We start from the raw sequence: 22514 nt of genomic DNA, 5'->3' as shown, positions 1-22514 counted from the left end.
TGAAATTCACCCAAAAGCCGACATGTTCACTCATAACCGCTAATGTCTTTATATTGGATTGTAGTGTATTTTTGAACAATGTATTAAAGGACTGTTTGAATAAAATAGAATTAATTAGTCGAATGATTAAGGCAGTTCTCGTGTTCAACCGAAGTGGGAAACCTCGTCTGACCAAATTCTACGAGCACTACGTAAACATGCACTGATTAGCCAGTCTGAGCGAGAACAGCGGGAGTTAGTAGAGGACACGTACATACTCATCACTGGCCGGACTCCCGAGGACTGCTCGTTCGTGGAGGGGGGAAAGTAAGTGCTCTCTCATTGCCAGACTGTGCGGCAAGGACGGCATTCTGGTGTACAGGACATATGCCACTCTCCACTTTGTGTTCTACATTGACTCACTCGAAAGCCCTCTCGCCATAATCGACCTAATTCAAGTGTTTGTCGAAATTCTGGACGCCCTCTTCACCAATGTGTGTGAACTCGACTTGGTCTTCCACGTCGATACTGTCCTCGCTTGTGTCTCATTGGCAGGTCCATCAAGTTCTCAACGAAATTGTAATGGGCGGACTCGTCCTCGAGATATCCAAAACTGAAATCCTCAAAAGGATCGCCGACAACGACAAGGCAGAAAAGTCGGAGGTTGGTCGTCTGCTGCATTCATAGGCCGGCGTGCTGGGCACTGTCGCCAACGACATAAAAATGGGCGAAAAGAAAATCTCCAATTTTATTAAATCTTTAAGAAAATAACAAATTCTAATATATAATCCGAGATGTTAAGCATGTCGAGTACTACTTTGGGGTACCATTAGGGGGATTGGCTAGTTTCCTTGATTTAGTTGGTCCTCAGATTGCCGGAGGACTGGTCTTGTGGTGGCTGTTGAGGGGTTTCTGTTGACGAACCCAATTAGCTGATTATTCACGAATATGCCAATGATCTATGCGAGAACAGAACAGGCCAACTCCACCCCGCAACTTTCCGCATACATGCCCTACTTTATAGAAATAAAACCCACTATTTAGAACACTCCTCTCCCAATCAATCGAATAAGTGGGGGACTATTTAAGGCTGCTGGACGAGCAAATACTCGCCATTGTTCTCTCTCTGAATAGTAGTGCACTCGCCACCTTGTCAAATTCGATTTTCTGTATCCATGACGATGGTTGAGAATAGACCAACTACTCCAAAGTTGAATTCTCTCTACATTCAGGTCTCCTTTGCTCTGATCCTATTTACTTTAAGCTAATACATCACGATCTGCTATAAACAAGGATTATGGAACATTTATTTGTTAATTTATATTTATTTAATTTGTTAGTTAATTATTTATATGGCCCAAAATGAAATACATTTATTTAAACTCAGAACTTGGTAATCGGGTATGTTTAAATGCTGCAAATATATTATTTTACTGGCTGCCCTCCTCCCCTGACTACTCCAATGTAGAGCAATGGACTGCGGCTACGAACTGAAGACCCTCCAAAAAATTGTCGACCCAATTTATATGAAAGTATTTAATCCAACATTCCAGATGTGCGAATTCTGGATCAAGACTTTTGACAGCAAAAGCGGAAAAGCAGGCACAGAGGCATCGGCTTTCTACTCCATCATCCAGTCGGCTAAAAAAATAACCGAAATCGCACTTGTCGACACCTCGAAAGCAGACCCGGTCGTCCATATGGGTCATTCGCAGATTCTGGCAGAGGAGACGTCGAAGGCATGCCGAATATTGGACTCCCTGTTGGAGGGACTGTCCACGAACACGTCGGAGTTGGACATTGGAAGACTGTTTGAGATAAACAAGAAGATTGTAATATCGATATCACACGTTGGGGGTGTCGTGATTGGTAGATCCTCCTGCTTATGGACGACAAGAAGTGCAGAGTGTTTGCACTGCGCTGTGCTCACAGTTCGGCACTCATTCAGCGGAGTCTGTTGGGGGGCAAGTTCTGCAGGGCGTCCTTCGAGGCAAGGGACTTGGGCGACGTCTAGGAATTCAAGGAAATGATCATGCAGGTCATTCGGGATGCCGAGACTCGACAGAAGGAACTCCTCTCGATCAACCAGTCTGCCAAAATATCAAATATTCTGGCGGGAATCATCCAACTGATGAACAGTGTGTCCAACTACACAACCCTATCCCCTTTCGACGACACATGTCAAGTAATACTCGTCCGACATGTCAGGGTCACGTGGATTTGATATTGGCCAAAATGAAGAAGAATCTGCGACAGTTGGCCCTGTCGTACAAGCACAAGCACTACTACAACGACTACTGTCCACGGAATGCGGCCATCTTCAGTCAGTGTCACGAAAAGGTGGGGTGAGTGGCTGACTGCAGTTGAGGGAGATTGTCTCCATGAACGAGTCGGCGTCCTACATGGTCAAGTCACTCCAACTACGGGAAATAATCGAGCGGACAGTCCCCATCACCATCTTCATGACCAGTCAGTGCACAGATGACACACTCAGACTGACTATTCTCCACACATGCCAACAAGTGCCATTATTCAATCACGCAGGTCGTCAAGTCCTCCACCTACTCCTCTCTCCAGGCCAAGGACGAGTTCATCAGGTTGGCTCTCGTCCTCACCCCCAGCATCAAGTCCCTCAACACCCTCTACACCCTCTTCTCCACACTCCGCGACAACCTCTCACTCCTTACCTGCCACAAAATGGTGGACCTGGTCTTCCGCATTCCCCAGCCAGTGGAACAAGTCGACCAGTTGTTGAAATCGGTGGTGGTGTGTTTGGATGGTAGGAAGAAGACTGGGACTCACAATCCACTTCCGTCAGACTTCTCAATAAAGAACTCCTCAACGCCCTCTACTTCCTGGCCATCACCAGCACAAAGAAGGACGGTTGGCCACCTGTCCTCACTCCCAGTCGCCCTCAAACTGATTCGGTCGATTGGCTCGTTGGAAGTCCTCATGGAGAATGTCCTGTCTTGTGGCAAATCAGAGGAAATGACCAAAGCAGTACAACTCTGGCGAAACCAATTCCGCTATTCAGTTACCCTGGGACTCGACGCTCTCGACTTTGCCCAGTTCCTGTCCGTCTGTGGTTGGCCTCCCAGATTTAGTCGCAGCCTCACAGTTGGAGGAGGTGACACGTCATTTCGAGAAAAGAGACTCGCCCATCGCAATCATCAAGACTTGTGGATATGCCTACCAGCGAGCAAACTGCTGTTTATCACTGATTGGAGAGTTCGTCAATTACACTGAGCAGGAGAACTCGGGGATAACCACGGATATGTCCATCGCCGCCTCTCGTTCTCCAGTTCTCCCTATTTTAGAAATTCGAGCGTTTGGGCAACTGGTCAACAAAATGATTGCCTCCAAAAACATTGAATCTCTCGACTCGGCAATTCATATTCTCCACAAGATTTCCAGATGCTTCAGGGACATTTCCACACATTTCAGTGGAAATTAAACTATTACTAATTGGACTTTAATTTTACTAATGGCGTCACCCCCGGGCTATCAAAAAGTGGTTGATATATCAGTCCAGTTGATAACCCTCGCTATCACTCTTGGTCACAACCACACGGGAAAACCGTCCCTCTGTCTTAGGTTAGGTTGGTTCACCTGTTTATTTGACTTGGTAATGAATCACACAACATTTTAGCTCAAATTTTATAAGTAGGGCAACCACAAAGTTGTCCTGAAAAGCAAAAATTGACCTCCATTAAGTCAACAAAATTGATTCAAAAAGAGGAAAGTTGACCAAAATGTTCCTCGGCGGCCTTCACCTGGTCTGGCTCACTGGCGGGTTCCTCCTTGACTTTCGGTGGTAGTTCAACAACTCCGAACAGTCGACGCACAGTCCTGGTGACATTACCCAGCATGTCACTCAGTTTGATCATAAAAAGAAGTTTTACAGATAAATTTTAAGCAATAATTTTTTCTAGAAACAACAATTATATACAATCATATAATATTTGACTTTTTCAGTTTTAAAATTTTGGTCTTTGGCCAAAATTGTATGAAAAACTTAAAACAAGGGCTCCACCGAACACCCAGTAGCCTGACACTGGAGTAGTTTAAACTTTTCCAAAGGCTAAAAAATTCCATCTCCGTTGACAATTTTTAGAATTTCATTCGAGTTCAATCTCTTCTCGTTATATTCATTTATTTTACATGTATCTTCTTTTAAATCGAGTCAATTTCACTAAGAACATCAACGAGTGGGGAATATTTATTCCATATCTCCTTTAAATCATTAAAAAGTCCTTTATTTTTAATTGATTTCATTGCTCTCCGAATCAATATGGTTTCCGTTTTAGGGGATAAGGTTTAGTTGATTTGAGTATCCGTTATTTTCCCAGTAAGAATATATTCACAAATAAGAACATCTTTTCGTTAATTAACAAGCTGATTATCTCATCGACACGTCGTTCTACCAAAATTTTGACATTATTTCGACATTTGAATTCTGAGTATTGAAAAAATTGATTAACCCAGTATTCCTTAGTTCATACAAGGAAATATTTGCTGATACAAATGCTTCAGTAGGATTTAGGGTAATCTACAATTTTAGTCAATGTATAAATCTTGACGTATAAACAATAGATTTTAATTATTTTTCATTATTTATTACAAAAAGTACCATTTTTTCGACTTAGAAAACATAACAACAATAAAATAAGTCGGTGCGGCTCAAAATTTGATATTTATATTTTTTAAAAATATTAAGACGGAAAATTAAAAAATGACACAAAAATTGACAAAGTTGACCTAAAAAACTTTGAAATTGTATTTCTAATATTTTTATGAAAAAATAATTATTTATTTTTGAGTTGACTTTATCGACTTTTGAGGTATTCGTCGGCCTCTCCGACACTATTATTAATAAACACACCGCAAAACAACGTTAGTAAAGTTACCTCACATGTGCCACCCTTCCCGAATATTTTTTATCAATCCCTTCTAATTCCCTCTGTTCCCCGATAGTTCCCTCAGAAGATCGTTTGTTTTTTCATTCTTTATAAATAACAATATTTGTAATTCTAATAAATGAGAGGAGTATTAAAAATATAATAATTAATATTCAAAAAGTGTTTTGTTGGGTAGCATGCAAGTTTAATTCAACTTTAAAGGAAATGGATTCAACGAATAAATCAAAGTAGCAAATAAAATACACAATTAGACGAAAGGCAGACTTGGTGGACGACTTTGGAAGAAAACGGCGGACGCAAGCCGTCGACTTAGAAAGGTATCTCGTCGATGACCAACTCAGACCTGCGAAGGGGATTCGTGCGAAATACATGAGCATGGATGCTGTAATGCCTCACCATCATTCCCAGTATTCCCGACACAAACAACTCGTGAATGACTACTTTCGTTACCACGGAGGGACACTGGGCCCCTATCAGCGAAAGGAGTAGGAATTGGCCTGACGTGTAGAGTGGGGGCCTTCAAGTCGGATTTGGACACAATTAAGGAAAATCACAAGTTTTTGTGGGACGAGGACGAGGCAGTGGATACTTGGTTGGTTGTCTGTTTATACTCCCAGGGGAAAGAAACTAGCCAAGAAGTACTACGACAAGTTATACCACGAGTACTGTCTGGCCAACCTGAAGCACTACAAGCACAACAAAGTGAGAGGGGTGGGTGACGGTAGATCGGGATGAGGTGGAGGACGGAGGCGGAGGTCATCGACGGGAAGGGTATCCTCCCCTCTTGTACTTCAAGGACAGTTCATATGCGGGTCACTTCGATGTACTCGCCAGGATGGACTTCGCAGTTGGGAAGTCAACTTTGTCTACACGGAGGAGGCCGTTCAGAAGCAGGCATTGATCAAACTGAGTGACATGTTGGGTAATGTCCACAGGACTGTGCGTCGACTGTTCGGAGTTGTTGAACTACCACCGAAAGCACCGACAAGTCATCAGACCACAAGTCAAGGAGGAACCCGCCAGTGAGCCAGAACAAGTGAAGGCAGTCGAGGAACGTGAGCCCGAGGAGGACAACTCCATTTGGCGTGGCCCACTCGTACTGACGGACGACAAGACGAGGTTGGGGTGTCTGTCCACGTTTAGGGAGGAGGAGTTTGATGACTTTTTTGCTGATATGCTTGTCTAATATGCTTCGTGTTATAAGTAAATTCACAAATAGCAGTGGATTATATTGCGATTGTTAAACATGTAGTTTATATCATTTGATTAGCCCCATAATTGATCTTGTTTCACGAATTCATGTCATTGTCCTTATTGGGGAACGTTTAGTTAGTTAGTTGATCCCCGGTTTTCCTATTTAAAAAAATCAACAGCAAGTAAAGGTCACGAAGTGCGATGAGACGACTGAGATTGCTTAGGGAATGGAAAGAGGTCATCTGGGAGTGAGGAGGGGATGTTGGCCTGATCTGATTCTTGATATTCGTACACGAATTAATAAAATATTTTTGTACTCTTAAGTATCGATTCTCTTCCAGGCGTCTCGGTCTCAATTCTCCACGGAGACTGCCTCTCGATTCAAGTCGTTATTTTTGAAAAAATGATCGATCTGGCCCTTGAGCCAAAAATGGTTGAGAACCTGGTTTGTAAAATTAAGAATTATAAAAGGAGAAACGTAAAGAGCGGTCTACTCTTGCAGGTATTCCCTCATCACAAGGGCTAACAAAGACATCCAATTGAATCTTCCTGTGCACTTCTTAGAGTCAGTTTATTGTCCACCTCCTCCGTTAAAGTCTTTTTATTGACTCCATTCTGCTGACACGGATATGTCAATCAACCCACGTTCTACTCAATCCACATACTTTCTATTATATTACAATTCTTACGTTCTGATTGAGTCATCTACGTTGAGAGTATTTTGATTTATTAATTTATTTAGTTGGACAAGTATTTAAATTTGTTATCAATGTTTCGTGTGTTTGGTTTCCTGAGCTTCCGAAAAAAGATATCAATCGTGATACTATCAGTTGTGGCCGTCTTTTGTCTGACACTTCTCAGACACTCGACCCACCCAGTCCTATCACCAGCCTACCACCATGGTGTGTATGGCAACTACGAACCGCAGGAAATTGCATTTCAAAGTGGCCCGGGGGAGAATGGGAGAGGGGTTAAGACGAACCCGGAGGCCCCCTCCTATCCATTTGGCTACAAGGACGAGATAAGTAGAATGATTGCTCTAAACAGAACAATATTGGACACGCGGAATGAGGAGTACGAATGTATATTCATTCACAGATGCAAATTCTGGGACTACCCGGAAGAGTTGCCCACAGCTTCAGTCATTCTGGTGTTTTATTACGAGTCGCTCTCTGTGGTGTTCAGAACAGTGACTTCCATCATCGACAGAAGCCCTCCCAATTTGCTGAAAGAAGTCATTTTGGTGGACGACGGAACATCCGACGGTCGTGTGCATAATTCGATTATTTAGAGGCTTTGGTGACTAGTTTCCAACTGAAGGTGTTGGAGTATGGAGGACTCGTGCGGATGATTCGAAACAAGGAGAATGAGGGACTAATCGCAGCGAGGACGAGGGGAGCGAAGGCTGCCTTGGGGGAGGTCGTCATCTTCCTGGATGCTCACTGCGAAGTCAACACAAACTGGCTGCCACCTCTTCTTTCGGTAATAAAGGAGAACAGGTATAATCGAGAATGACATTCAGTCGGGCGATTGCTGTGCCTGTCATCGATGGGATTGACTGGGCCACGTTCGAGTATTCTTCTGTCTACTCCTCCCGTGACAATCCCGTGGGCATATTTGAGTGGGGATTCTTCTACAAGGAGGCCAATCTGCCCCTCCAGAAAGGAAAACTGTCAAGCGAGCCATACCATTCTCCCACCCATGCAGGGGGGTTGTTGGCAATTGATCGACACTTCTTTAAAGAATTGGGGTACTATGACCAGGGACTGCTTGTCTGGGGAGGAGAGCAATACGAACTGTCCTTCAAAGTGTGGATGTGTCATGGGGCTGTGTTGTGGGTTCCCTGTTCCCGCATTGGTCACGTTTACCGCGGTCCTGGACGATCCACGGCGAGTAGCAAATACACTTCTCAAGTCCCTTTGTCTGACCTGGTGGAGTATTCGAGAACTTTATAGAACACACAGAATCACAAACGTGTGGTCGACACCTGGTTTGATGAGGAGCACAGGAAATACTTTTATCGACGACATCCCGAATTGGATGGGTTCAGTGTGGATGTGAGGGACCAGATTGCATTGAAGAATCGACTGCAGTGCAAATCCTTCTCCTGGTTTATGAAAGACGTGGCCCCTTTCTTACTGGACAGCTACCCGTACCCTCATGAGAACATCCATTTCGGAAATGTGTGCACTTAGTCTGACTCCTCAGATTCGGTTGGTGGACTCGACATTGTGTCTCACTTCGGGCAATGAGGATGTCAACAGTCGTGTCAGTCTCGCCCGCTGTCCTGAACTGCCCTGCATGAACATGGTTGACTGGCTGAGGGAGGTGGTAGTATTTCCGACTGGACTCGAGAGGACACATTGGGGTGTCGGAGAGGGGACTGTACTCCCAGGACGACGCCGTCATGCGACTGGACTATCAATACTTCGGGGAAGGGCCGTGGAGTTATGACTCAGTCTGTCGCTCCTGTTCTATTCCAAGGGGACTCACTTGCTGAAATATGTTGAAGGGACCAAAGTTCGATGTCTTGCCAAGGATGGGGAATTCGAGGTCAAATTGTCGGACTGTTCGGGGGACGGTTCACAAAAGTGGGTGTTTGAGGCAGTGGTTTATACTGATACCCAAGTTAAGGTTGCCTAATTGGATTTATTTATGGCTTAATGAGTTTGTCTTTAAATGGCCACCAGTACTCATGATTCGGCCGTTAATTAAAAAATAAGTAGAATATTTATTTGAGTCACCTCTTCATGACCTGGAGAATCCAGTCAAACCCCTCCTACAGACACTAATCGGGGACTACCTTTAAACCCTCGTTTGCTTTGGCAGAACAAGGCTGGACTTGCCAGGCATGCCCTTTCAGGTTGCACAGACTGAGCGACCTCACAATCTCGTCAGTCTGGCACGCAGTCACCAGATCCTGTTTATTGCAGAACACCAGCACAGGCACATTCCTCAGCATCTGCTCGTCCAGGATTTCGAACAACTCCTGGAATCAGTCGGGGACTTACATAACCACTCTCCTCCAGTCTCTTCCGGTCAGTGCTGTCGATGACGTATATCTACAATGACCCCCCAACTGCACCATCACATCCGTGTTCTCCAAATAGTTCCGCCAATACGGCCGAATCTTCCTCTGTCCCCCAATGTCCCACACCGTCATGTTGAGTCCTTTCTGTTTCACGTGCTTGATGTTGAACCCCTGCAATCAGACTGCGACCACCCACCAGAGTCGGACAGGTCGTGGAAATGTCTTCCAGGACGAGTGTCTTGAGAATTGTTGTCTTTCCTGCGTTGTCGAGTCCCAGCATTAGAATCTTGAGATTCTTTTTTCTTCCGAAACTGAATCGAGTCAAAAAATTCATCAATCCCTGCAATGACAACCATTCAGTCAACCATAATAACGTTGCTATAGCAACAATCCATTCGTTCACCAATCACTCAATCACTATCAAAATATAATTTTATTAAATTTAGTCGTGGTGTTCCTCAATCCCCATTCCTCGACTGCATCACTAAATACAATAAAACCCATAAAAAGACAGGACTTGTCCAGATTTATTATGGTTTTGAAAACTCAGCCACAATGCCAACACCACTTTTTTCAACAATTCCTTTCCTCTACTGATTCTGTGGATACAATGGAATGGAGACTAAGAGATTTTGTTATGCATCAAATGACGAATTATGGTTGTTTGCTGTTTGGATTGACTTAAACAAGACCGTTGAACCTGCCAATAAAGTTTTGGCAAATTCTGAATAGAGTAGGTTAATAGTTTATCTCTATTTAGACAATGGATCCACTTAGTTGTCTATTATTACCCAAATATCCTTAAGTGGCAAAAGAAATTCTTATCTTCAAATCCTCTTGCTATTTTGTTTCAGTAGTTGATAGAATAATTCGATCCAAATTAATGGAACGTCAAATACATCTTCGACCTGCAAGAAATACTTATCAAGAAGAAAGAGGATTAGGATCATTCTATGTCGAGTATGTTCTTTGAAAATTGAAAGTTTTTTTAGTTATTCAGACCGAAATTTCTGAGAAAAAATACTTGGCAGAATATTTGTTGCGAATAATGAGTAAAAATCAGATCCCAGGCGAAAGGGCATACCATTAAATATTTTGACGATCATATTAAGTTTTCCCTGCGGCCCTAAACATCAGACCACGGACGTGCACACTTCTTAGCCTCTCCAAACCTCAGGAGGTGCTGGAGAGCCCCCAATGGAATGATATTAGGCGGATAAAAATGTCCTCGAATGTTTCGACTTGAGTGTGGAGAGAGTCCCAGGGCTGTATGGAAGGTTTCCTGATCTAAGGAAATGCCTCCAGATATATGGCCCGTATTTATTGGCGTATCCTTTTAGCTTCGGCTGCTTTTAAAGGCCTTCTTGTAGCTTCAAGAGCTCCCTCATTAGGCGACGGAGGAAAAATTGTGAATTTGGCAAACTGCGCCTCCATAAAGTTCTCATTAATTGCAACCCTCGTTTTTCTGTCGAATTATTTCACCTGGATGTTTGGATATGATTAAGTGTATTTAAATCAAATCTATTAAAATATCAATGAATAATCCTGGTGGTGGCCCGTACGATAACCAATGGAATCAAAGTGGAAATCCCAACTCACTCCCCCGCTCTACTCAGCCCTACAACTTTGCCTACGACAACCCCAACACATGTAGTCATTTGCAATTAAGTTATAGCAAATCCGCATAACTACCCATACCAGCCCCCTTCCCCGCACGGACAGTTTTCCGGACAATTCCAGAACCCCAACCAGTCATACTGCCCAAACCCCCAACAGAATTACATTCCAGGTCTATCTGCTTATTCTACCTCAAACCTCCCAAACCCACAACCGAACTACATGGGAGGCCCGCCTGCCTATCCCAACTCGAACCTGCCAAATCCCCAACAAAACTACATGGGAGGTCCATCTGCCTATTCTACATCTAATCCTCTAAATACCTCGAACTTAACAAACCCCCAACAAAACTACATGGGAGGTCCATCTGCCTATTCTACATCTAATCCTCTAAATACCTCGAACTTTCCAAACCCCCAACAGAACTACATGGGAGGACCGCCTGCCTATCCCACCTCAAACTTTCCAAACCCTCAACAGAACTACATGGGGGGTCCGACTGCCTATCCCGCCTCCTCACACTCCCAGGACTCCTATGAGGCGTGGTTCACTGTATTGGTTATTTGTCCACATGCAGTCGATCGACGTGAACCGATCGGGATTGATATCCGTCCAAGAATTGCAGAGCGCACTCGTCAACTCAGACAAGCGTCCATTCGACGAGCGTGTATGTCGGATACTCGTAAAGCGATTCTGCACTCACAGGTATCCCTCACTCCCCACGAGCCAAGTCCTGACCAATTGAACATGCAGGACTTTGTCCGACTGAAGCAATACGTGTCAGAATGTGTCACCCTCTTCTCGGCCAACTCGACCGACAGAGTAGTGCTCAATGCAGGTGAGTTGAGGACTGCCCTGGGCTACCATCTGTATTCCTCCCGTCTCATTCCAGTTCACACGACTACTCCGCCTTCTGTGCCACTGTGCTACGGAATAGTGTCAAACTGGATCAGTTCTGTCTGATTAGGAAGATCGTAATGGACTGTTGGGATGTGTTCTCCAAGTGGCCCTCCCAGTTGGGGACAAAGTCACGGGTGGGGTACCAGCAGGTTGTGTGTCCTCCTTCACGCCCAGTACATAATGGATGCCTTCTCTATTCTACTTATCTAGTCTTGGATTGTTATTAACTATTAATCAAATGACTGTTTGGTAGCCAATTGGATGACAAAATGTCGTCTCCCACCCAGTTTGACGTGGACATACCTCACGGAGTACTCCTCCCCCAAATACTCCCCAATCATGTCCTACCATAACAGTCCACCACCACCTCATATCCATTCAGGCAATAGTCCTTCCTTCCTCTGTTCCTCCACAGTAGACTGACGTGGAAGGTCGGGTCCTGCAAACATGACAGTCCCCCTCACTTGGTAGTATTCTTCCAATTGGTACTTGTGGAATACTCTGTCCACATCCCCCACCAGTTGGGCGAGTCTCCGCGTCCCCTCCACAACCACCAGGGCGGCGAACTCTCTAAGAATGTGCACTCTCTGGGAACCGATTGTGGCTGTCGTTGGTGAAGTAAGTGAGTTGGTCGTCGAGTTTGACGTGGAAGTGTGAGTGGAGGGAGAGTACCCGGTGGAGGGACTCGCAGATTGGGTTGATGCACTGCCTCGTCGTGTAGACAGTCCGAGAGAGACTGATGTGGGGACTGTCCACGCATTCCCACTTGTGGGGGACCACTCTCCTCCCTCCCCATTGAGTGCAGTCTATATACACGTGCACTGACCAATTCCCGATCACGTGGGGAACTGAACGGATTTTGAGGGGCGTCTCCTCCGTGCTGGAAGGACTGTCACTGTCAGACACATAGCACGAGATACACTCCATCACTTAATTATTATTATATTAATATTTATATAACTTTGAATTAATTAGACTAATATTTCATATCATGTGTGAGACTCTGTGTTTTGACTCGGGAGCATTCATCAACACCGCAGAGGAGGGTACAAATATAATTAATCGACAGCACAACCAATATGTGAGCAAATCCGAGAGAACAGTCCAACTCTGCTCTCCTCAGTCTCTCCGGCAATTCCTACAGCGTCGATGCCTGTAGGGAAATCTCGGAGGCCCTCCTTCACTGCAAGTCACTGCGAGTCCTCAACCTGTCCAACATGTTCACTCGCCGGTCGAGCACAGAGATCCCGGCAGCCCTGGTAGGCCACATCCATCAGTCCAGACCTTCCTCGGCCAGTCCATGTCAGTCATCCAGTCCATTCGGGAGGTCGACTTGTCCGACAACGCAATCGGTCCTTTGGCACTCCCGGGACTGCAGGAGTACTTCCAGTCGAAGGTCTTTCACAAATTGGAGACTCTCAACCTCAACAACACTGGACTGGGACCGGAGGGTGCCAAGGTTGGGTTGGTGGGCCACTCCCAGATGTTGGACGAGTATTGGCTCACTCAGTCCTCTGAAATTGTCAATTTTCATATTTCCAGAAACAGACTGGGGGATGCTGGGGCGGCCAAAATGAGCAGAATTATTTCCGTATTAATTTCCCCCCAGAATGTGCTAGAGACTAAGGAGGCTGAGAAATTTGGAGTTGAAGGGAAATTCGGTGGTGGACGAGGGATTCAGACATTTGTCCCTGGCCTTGTCCTCGGTGTCCTCCACGTTGGAGTCACTGGACGTCTCTGACAACAACATGCACAAAACGGGCGCCATTTTATTATCCTTGGTTAACCACACTAATCATGTCAGTCTCTTTATGGAATGAACAGACTAAAGTCGTTGAATATCAGTGATAACTACCCGGGAGTTGCTTTCCCCGCCTTCGGACTGGCCTTCTCCTATTCAGAAGCACATTTCGACGTCTGGGTGTTGTGATATGTTTAGACACTGGACTTTAGCCACTGCGGTCTGTCCACATCACACATACTCCATTTTTTGGAGGTTTGGGGGACTCCTGTTGGTGGAAGGCTCAACTTGAACGGGAATGAGTTGGGGGAGGCCGGAATTGAGCAAGTGCGTGAGAAATTATTCCATCTTGGCTTCAAGTCCGACCAGATTGGCCCATTCGAGTTGTGCATGCATTTAATTGGACAGTGAGGACGAGTTTGAGGAGGCAGTGGTGGGGGACTCATCCTCTGTGGGAATTGAGGTGTTGAAGGAGTGCATAGGCCTGCCCCCCTCCCCCACACAGCAGGCCATATTCAGTAGTGTCCCTCAATTGTACATAGACCACGTCCTCACTCACTTACTCGTCATGTCTTCGAGGGAGGTCGCCGTGGGTAATGCCAATGACATTCTGGTGATGTGTGGACTACTGCGGGTGGGTGTGTGTGCTTACTCCAGTCTGAGGGGGATCAGGTCAGTGTGTTGAGTCACAGCCGACTGGACTGCTTTCTCGGATTGGTAGGCAAGTCCATGTCTGGGGACATCATTCCGCCTTATTTGGTGCCAATGTTTCAGGTCTTCATTGCCAAGTTGTCGGGTCGGGCTATTTGTAGAAATCGGAGCAAGTTCACTCGGACGGACGAATTGGCCGACATTGTGGGCAAGTTTGCCTCGTTAAGGATTTGACTTTTTTATTCAAATGTTGTTAATTAAATGATAAGAAAGAAAAGGCCAGTTAATTGAATCGTTTTTTCCATTTGTGGTTTCTTTTGGCTCGGGAATGTGAATATTCGTCCATAATTTGATGGAAATATTCCTGAGCTTCCTCGTAGGTGGACGGGGGAATGTTCTGCCACGGGTCCTCGGTCATTAAATTATACTTCCTGTCTGATTTTTCGTTCACACCACCTACTTCTTGCATTATTAATTGTTTTGAAATATTAATAGAACGAATTATAATAATCATGTTTAGTGGGTTTGGTTCACGTTTTAAAAGACTGTTTTGTATGCAGTGCCCTTCTTTCAATGGAGAAATCCCCATCGGTTACCATTACTCACTCATATTAGATAAGTTGGAATTCCGCTACGGACAGACAATGGTCGACTGCCCCAAGTCCCCCCACGGTAAGTCACTTCTGACATTGGTAGCCGTCGAGATAAGAATGGACTTGAATAGCTGGGGGAATCAGAGACTGAGCGAAAGAATAGTCCAAATGGTATTTCGACAGAGTCATTGCTGCAGTTCCCCACCCGCATTGACAGAGAGAACAAACTTGTCGTCCGCTCTGATCTCACTGAACGGAGAACGCTCAACCAGGCGGACTGCATGCACAAACTCCGGACAATGTTGTTTGCTGCACAAGACGGCTATTTGGAGAGGACTAAATGGGAGGAACACCAATCCCTCTTCGAGTAGGACAGTTTTGTACCAAATTTAGTGACATCAAAGAAAGTCGTCTTTTACTCAAAATACCTCTGGGAAATTAAATTCAGTTCTCTATCATTTAATTGACTTGCAATTTGTTTATTCGTACTTTGTCGTAGTCAAATGTTAATCGTCATAACTAGTCGAATGATTCGGCCAGGAATTTCTCTCATTTTTAGGTTAAGGTGGTGGTTTCTCTATTGCACTACTGTATAATACATATTCTGGAGAGTTCGTATAATGACGTTCATGTCAGAAAAATTCCCTCTTCACTACGAAGAACACAATGGACTGAGGAACTAATCTATTATGGATTTTTAGTATCTTACCTTCAAGAAACTAAGCTCACAAGGATTTCGATGTGATTGTTGGATAATATAGAATTATCTTGCCAAAACCGGAACGTATACACTAAACAGGGGTCGGTTAGAAATGGTTTACTAACAGCGGATATTTTCCACATATTTCTCATAAAATTCCACAATGCTACAAGGATTTGAATAAAAAATCGTTTTAAGAACATGATCAGACTGCAAATTTATAAGTTCCAATTAATAGATTTTATTCGCTGAATTGATTTCTACATCGAAAAATATAGAAAACATCTTAAATTTTTCGTATGAGCTTTAAAGTCCAAAAATCTAGACGAAAATTGGGATTTCAATTCGATAAGGACATCTAAAAAATGGATATATCATTTGATTTTGTTTCCTTTAAATTTGGAAAATGAATGAAGTTTCAATTTTCGAATTGACAAATCCACAAATTAATCTTATTTTCAAATGCAATAATGTGAGAATATAATTCATGTATCAGCAAATTTTTTCCTTGTAAATTCAAATTCAGATCATTAAGATGAGAAGTAATGTCAACCAGAAATGCAAATTTGGCAAGCCATTCAGGATCACGAAATATAGAAGCATCAAAATTTTACTTTCAAGGAATAATCGTACTTCATTATGCAATGAAAACAATCGTTTCAACATCGATCGCCTGCTCAGCCATCTAACATTTGAAAAATACTTTAGATCTCCATATTCGGATTCTATACCCAGCAAAAACTGCTGAAACTGACGATGATACAAGGCTCGTGATAATATTACGTTAACAATTTTTACATCAATATCCATAAAGTCTTGTTGTAATGATATTTTCGCACATAAGGCCTCTTGGTGAATAATACAGTGAATCTTTATTAACTTTTCCATATTTCCCGAATTTTTTATTTTCCCGAAGTAATGTCACCACCCCCTTTTTGTTTCCTATCATCGCGGGAGCTCCTTCTGTTGTAATTCCAACAAGTTTAGATATATCCATATTCATTTCTGTCAGCATCTGTAAAACAACATCGAGAATATCACTTCCGCTAACTGTATCGTGCAAAGGGATTAATTTTATAAACTCTAAAAAGTAAAATTTTGTGTTACCTTTAGAAATAGTAAAATTTGATGTTACTCCGTGTAAAAAAAATAGCAAGCTGAGCTGTGTATTTCTCATCTGTACTACTGTCAAGTGCAATTGAAAAATATTCCGATTCCTTGCAGGCATTATTTAATGATATCTTGACATCGTGTGACATTTCTTCACTACGTCAAATTACAGTTCTATGAGATAAAGTTAATCGTTCAAATTGCATTTTTTCAGGGAAAATAATATCAGCAGCAATCAATAACAATTATTTCACAAATTCGCCATCAGAAAAAGGTTTTTTTTTAAAAATAAAGTTTGACTTTCAAATTTGCGTTTGAATTTTTCAACTTAATTAATTCTTTCTTAGCCGGTAAATTTAGAAAAAAATTCTGAATGAAATGATTCAGAATGTCTCCAAATGTTTGAAATTTTATTAACAGAGAGTCTGTCAAAACAAATCATGCAAACAGGATTCCCATCATGTTTAAAAAAGATATAATCAAGGTTCCAAGAATCATTGAAAATTTGACATTCGCTGTCGACTTTATATTTTGTTTCATTGATGAATACACAACCAATAAAAGTTGATATTTTATTTATGTAAACCAAAAGAGAAATAGTCATTGGCAGATAGCCAGAATATTGCCTCTGACTATTGCTATAGATATTCTTTCGATTAAATACCGGTGCTCACACGGGTCGCCGGTAACCCTTTCGATTAATGAGGCAATGCGCTGGAGTAGGGTCCGAGTAGAAGGCCCCTGTATTCCTGACGTCTCAACACCCAGGGGAAAAAACACTCTCCCATTCCCAATTCCAGCGTATTTCTCAGCTTTTCTCTTCTCTGCCCGTTCAGACGGGGCTCCAGGATTCTCGATGCATAATTTGATGTTCTGATTGGAAAAGGAGTTCACACACGTGACGTCCCAAACCAGACACTTCCCCCTCTGGAATGGAAATGTGGTCATCCCATCGGGTCTTCTGCCGTCCTCTACGAAAATCCCTGCAGGTTCCAATTGTGTGTGGAATCCAGCAGTTCGAAGAGATCGACAGATGATCTGGTTCAGTTCGGAATGCCGTGAGGAACGTCCAATTCCGTTTCGACAGGAGAGGGAGTGATATCCAAACTCGTCAGTCCACATGCCGCACCGGCATTGGTGTTTTTCATAGACGCGTAGACCGAGGCGGAGACAAACTCCAATTCTTACGTCTTCATCATTAAGAAGGCAGCCAGTTGTATTACAAGGGTAACAGTTTAGCCACGCGCCGCTTAGGGGCTGGCTGCCCGCTTGTAAACAAGCCAACCTTCTCTGGTCCATGGTTTCCTTTAGGCATGAAAACGTATTGGCGTGGACTTTCGACGTCCACTCCGATTGGCAGGTCACATCAGATGGCAATGGCAATCCCAGCTTTTCCCAAACGGCGACGCAATCATCCACAGCAAATGATTTCCTCTAAAATGACAAAGTATTAGCGTGAATCAATGTTAATTCATAAAGCATAAGTACAAATTAAATATTTTATCTAAAAAATTTATTTTATCGGTAATATATAATCTATACGGGGCGGATTGGATTGCTCCGCGGGCCGTTATTTTGCCGACCCCTGCACCATAGACATGATTTAATCATACGCGCCATCCCAGCTCAATTCACAAATACTGTAGAATCATTGACAGTATCAGTCTTACAGATAATGCCGTAGAAAAAGCTTCTGACAATCATTAACGCTATGCACCAGCAATGAGTCTAGCCAGGAATCGGCAACTTTTTTGTGGAAAAGAGTCACTTTTTATTTAACACAGTAATTATGTTTGTAAAGAAAACATGAAAGAAAATTTAAACATATAAATTTAAATAATTAATGCAACGATTGTCCCTTTATCTCAGTTGACAGTGTTTAGTCATTTTTAATTTTACACAAAAATTAAGACTTTTTGTCGGTTAGGTGACTCCTCAATTTTGATTTTATTGAATTCATTTCTGAGAATGAATTTTTGCAAATATTGGTTGATCTAAATATTGTTATAATTCCAAATGCGAATTTTTTTAATAGATAAAAATGCCTCAGGAAGGCTATTCCATACATCAAATATTAATAATCTTGTCTTTCTATTTCGTGTTTCCGCACGAATAATTTAATTTTATTCTTATTTCAATTGGGATATTTTTTTTCTAATTCTTTTTATTCGGTGTGTAGGTGAATAAACTTTTAGGCCATAATTCTTTTCTTTAATTCCAGTAATTGCATCTTGAATCAAAAAATTTTATTTTTCAAATGGTGCAAAATTTAGATCTTCTGTTTTTGCAATCAAAAGTAACAAACATGAGAGTAGATTTTTCTTTTCTAAAATCATGGATTCTGCTTTAATTTTTTATTTAATTCTGACCTGTTCTGAAATGATTTATTTATCGATAAAAGAGTTTCTTTAATATAGGGTAACTCAATCGTTTTAATCTCTATGTCAATCTTCAGGAAATGTTTGAGAACAAAAACTTTGACACAATGAAAATTTATATCTCATGTTCAATTTTATATCTCAAAATTGTCACAAAACCTTTCTTAGATCCAACCATGTTCTTTGCACCATTTGTTGATATTTAAACAATCTTATTCAATAAAATGTGATTAGTATCAAAATAATTAATAACAGCTTCTGCGGGTGTAGCTTTAACTTGACTGAAAATAAAACTGGCAGTAGTAGAAGTCTGATAAATATTGGATTTTTAAACGTTGACGTTAAACATCCAAGTTTTTAGAATTTATGACAAATGCAAACTCTTCAGTCCAATTGGATTGAAGAAATAAGTCTTTTGCTTCATTTTTTATTATTATAAATCATAATAACGAACACGTGAGAAATTAATTGTAAAACTATAGATTTAATTGGAGCCGACCTCTATTATGGAATTACTATATGCGGATGACATAGATTTTGTTTCAGAAAACCTGAATGACTGAAAATGAAGGGACAAAAGACTGAGTTTATCACAGTCAGACGAAAAGCAAAGTTCTGGCAAGATGTGGAGGAGATCAAGAAAAGTCGGGTCACTGCTTGGTGACTAAGAAAATGTCTAATGAAAAAAGATGTTGACGACATTGGCACCGAAGAGGCTAAACGACATAGTTTAGTTACGTGCATCTCTCAAATCCTGTAAAAATACGTTGTTACAAGATTTTCATCCTGCCCATCATATTATACAATTCAGAAACATGAGGACTGGATCAGAAATGTGTTGAAAATCTCAGTGCTTTTCACAGGAAGCATCTCAAGGCATTACTGGAAATACACTATCCGATGAAGATCAAAAACCAAAACTTATACTCTGTTTCCAAAGAACTTGGAGACATCTATTATAAAACCCGATGGACACTCTTCGGCCACATACTACGGATGGATCTCTCTGTTCCCGCTAATGACGCCATTCAAACATTCTTCCAATGCTCTGAGCCTCTTCGATGCAGGCGCGAACAACACCTCTACTGATCATAAATTCCCAGTTCTTTCACTAAATTCATCGCCGATGGTTTTAACAACACGAATTTTCGAAGTGCATTAACCAGTCATTCATATTATTTTAACGCCTATCAACTGGCTAGAAACCGTGCAAATTTTCACATATCTTAATTTTAGTGTAATATTAAATGTTTGTTCGAGAACTAAACGACCTGAAAACGATGACATCAACTGTATAGAAAGTCTTAAACATTAATCAATTTATTCATTGTGAGTTTTGTTGAAATTTAATCCAATTAAAAACCAATAAAAATATTATTGTTTGGCCATCATTAGAGAGAGGAATTCTAAAAAAGACAGCTAAACGCCAACCTTCGAGATCTATCAGGCCACTGTTGTCGGTGTCAATTTCTCTAATCATTCTCATCACATTTTCCGGAGTTAGATTTATGTCCAATTTAAGCATTGCTTTTGCGAGTTCGTCCGCGGAAATGATCCCGTCGTTCGATCTGTCCAAAAACTTAAATGTTTCGCGGTAGGATTTCTCCAGACTTTTGGGGACAAATTTAGTGGACATAATCTCCACAAATTCGGTGAAATTGAAGTTGTTTTTATCTCAATATCTAAAAACAATTCAACTTTGAAAGTTTTGTTTAATGATAAATTCCGCGAATTCGTCCTCCGAAAATATGTGCCCGAGTGCGCGGATTGTGTGTTTAAGTTCATTTTGGGTGATTGTGCCTTCGCAGTCCTTCTCAAAGAGGGAGAACGCCTCTTTATAATCTAACGACTATTTTCTTTTTCAAACTTAGCATGTCTTTTTCTGACAGTTTAGTTTTGTTGTTCATAGTTCATACGCATTTTATTGAATGAGTTTTTATAATCATTTTGTGTTACTAATTTTAAATTAAATTAAGATTAATTATGGGACAAGAAAAAACACAAAAATTAATTTGATAAATTTCATTATTACTAATATCTTTTGTATAAAATTAAACGAAGCAGGAAATTGAAGACATTCGGTAATGCCAATAATGTCGAAATCAGAGTTGACAAGTCAATTAAGACCGGAAAAAAAGTTCAATTTAATAAACCTGACATTTATTCGAAGTGGGTATTACCTCACAAGACCGGTTAAAACAAGTTGAAGTGAAGAAATTTCACAAATAAGACCTGCCTCCAAACGAATTGTGGGTTCTCTATGAAGTAAAAGTAAAAAATTATTCCAATGGAGTTGTCTCAAAGTTCTTTAAAAGTCATGTGGATAAGTGATTTATTGAAAAGGAATGAGATGTCGGTTGTGCTAAAGTATGCTCATCAAACATAGAAAAAGAATAAGACAACGAAAAGTACACTTCTGTGGCCAATCAACATGCGGATCTAGCATGTAGTGAGGACACTTAGCTGAAAAAAATTGCGGCTTTTATCGCAATTTTTTATACAGGAAATCATAACGACCAATGCAAAAATTGTACATCATTTGAGTTTAGGTCAAAACCCAACCGACCGATTTATGTACCTTAGCATAAGATTAATGATAAATATTATTCCCGTGATAGATTAAAAATAAGATAAAGATGTTAGACTGACCAAAGTTGGTAATAAAATAATTTATAGACCTGGTTTCTTTTTCGAATAATTTTAAAATGAGAGTAAAAAATTTAAAAACATAAGTTAAAAAGAGAACAAAAAATTGGCTGTTTAAGAATAGAAGAAGTACTCCTCACTTACGGAGAAGTTCCAATTCCTTCCATTCGCGGTTGAGACTTCCGGTTCCTTGGGCGGAAAGGAAATCAGCTTCGTTCAGGAGATCGGGTTCCGCATATCTGCTCTCACTGGCGACGCCCACGAATTGAGATGGTTTTCGAGCGGATATCCCCGGCGATAGTACGCTCTAACTCTTTCTCGATCGCGTCAGCTTCCCGTCCGTAAAGATTAGTTTTGGATTACATTTTTTTGTACAAGGTCAAGTTTAAAAAAATTGAGAATAGAAGGAAACGGAGGTGGATTAGGAATTCCTGACAAAAGCGCAGTCTTTATGTACAACACAGAGTCCGGGGAAGTAAAATATACCGTCTGCAGGTAGAAACCCGAAAGAATTTTCAAATTGGAGGTTCATAATGGACAGCTTTATAGCCATAAAAAAGCTACAAGGACTATATGAATGGAAGGGATTTATACGCTTTACACAAATGAAGTTATGCGAATATGAGCAAGGCCACATTTTTACTTGTTTGGAAGGAGGCTATTTGTATTTTAAACATTTCCATGATACAATTGCGGCTTGACCTACTCAGACTGTACAAATAAACAAAAAATATATTGATAAATCTATTTACGTCGTCTTTGGCCCTTTGCTCTAGCAAAAGTTCTCGGGCGTCTTCCATCATCCCAATGCGGATACTAAAGAGTCGTTAATGCCACCAAAACCTTCTTCTCTCCTCTGCCATCAGCGACTCGAATGAATTCATGTCTCCAGTGCTCTTTTTTGCGCTTGTTCTCCTGGGTTTTTTCTTGTTTCTCTCTTTCTCACTTTTTCTCGATTTTTTAGACGGAATTTTAACGGATTTTTTATTATTCTGCTCTTTGGGCACCTTTTTTGAACTGAACGTTTCTTCCTGTTGCTCCTTGGCCAGCTTAAG

The 22514-nt window shown here is 41.7% G+C and overlaps 1 protein-coding gene across 1 annotated transcript; it reads left to right on the top strand.

Annotated features, from left to right (window-relative positions):
- Positions 1-7413: 7413 nt before the first annotated feature.
- LOC118761931 (N-acetylgalactosaminyltransferase 7-like) lies at positions 7414-8378 on the top strand. Its single transcript, XM_036500128.1, has 2 exons — positions 7414-8023; positions 8057-8378. Exons 1-2 carry the CDS (start codon positions 7604-7606, stop codon positions 8285-8287), a joined length of 651 nt encoding a protein of 216 aa, XP_036356021.1. The 5' UTR covers positions 7414-7603; the 3' UTR covers positions 8288-8378.
- Positions 8379-22514: the final 14136 nt, after the last annotated feature.

The sequence above is a fragment of the Octopus sinensis genome, unplaced genomic scaffold (genome assembly GCF_006345805.1).
Source record: "Octopus sinensis unplaced genomic scaffold, ASM634580v1 Contig18746, whole genome shotgun sequence".
In the NCBI taxonomy this organism is placed as follows: Eukaryota; Metazoa; Mollusca; class Cephalopoda; order Octopoda; family Octopodidae; genus Octopus; species Octopus sinensis.
The sequence above is the reverse complement of the archived record's forward strand: the minus strand, read 5'-3'. Positions and strand labels throughout refer to the sequence as shown.

Coding starts and splice junctions, on each gene's coding strand:
- LOC118761931 (XM_036500128.1), top strand. CDS start 7,604: ATGACATTCAGTCGGGCGATTGCTGTGCCTGTCATCGATGGGATTGAC. Junction 8,024..8,056: donor AAGTCCCTTTGTCTGACCTG/GTGGAGTATTCG, acceptor TAGAACACACAG/AATCACAAACGTGTGGTCGA.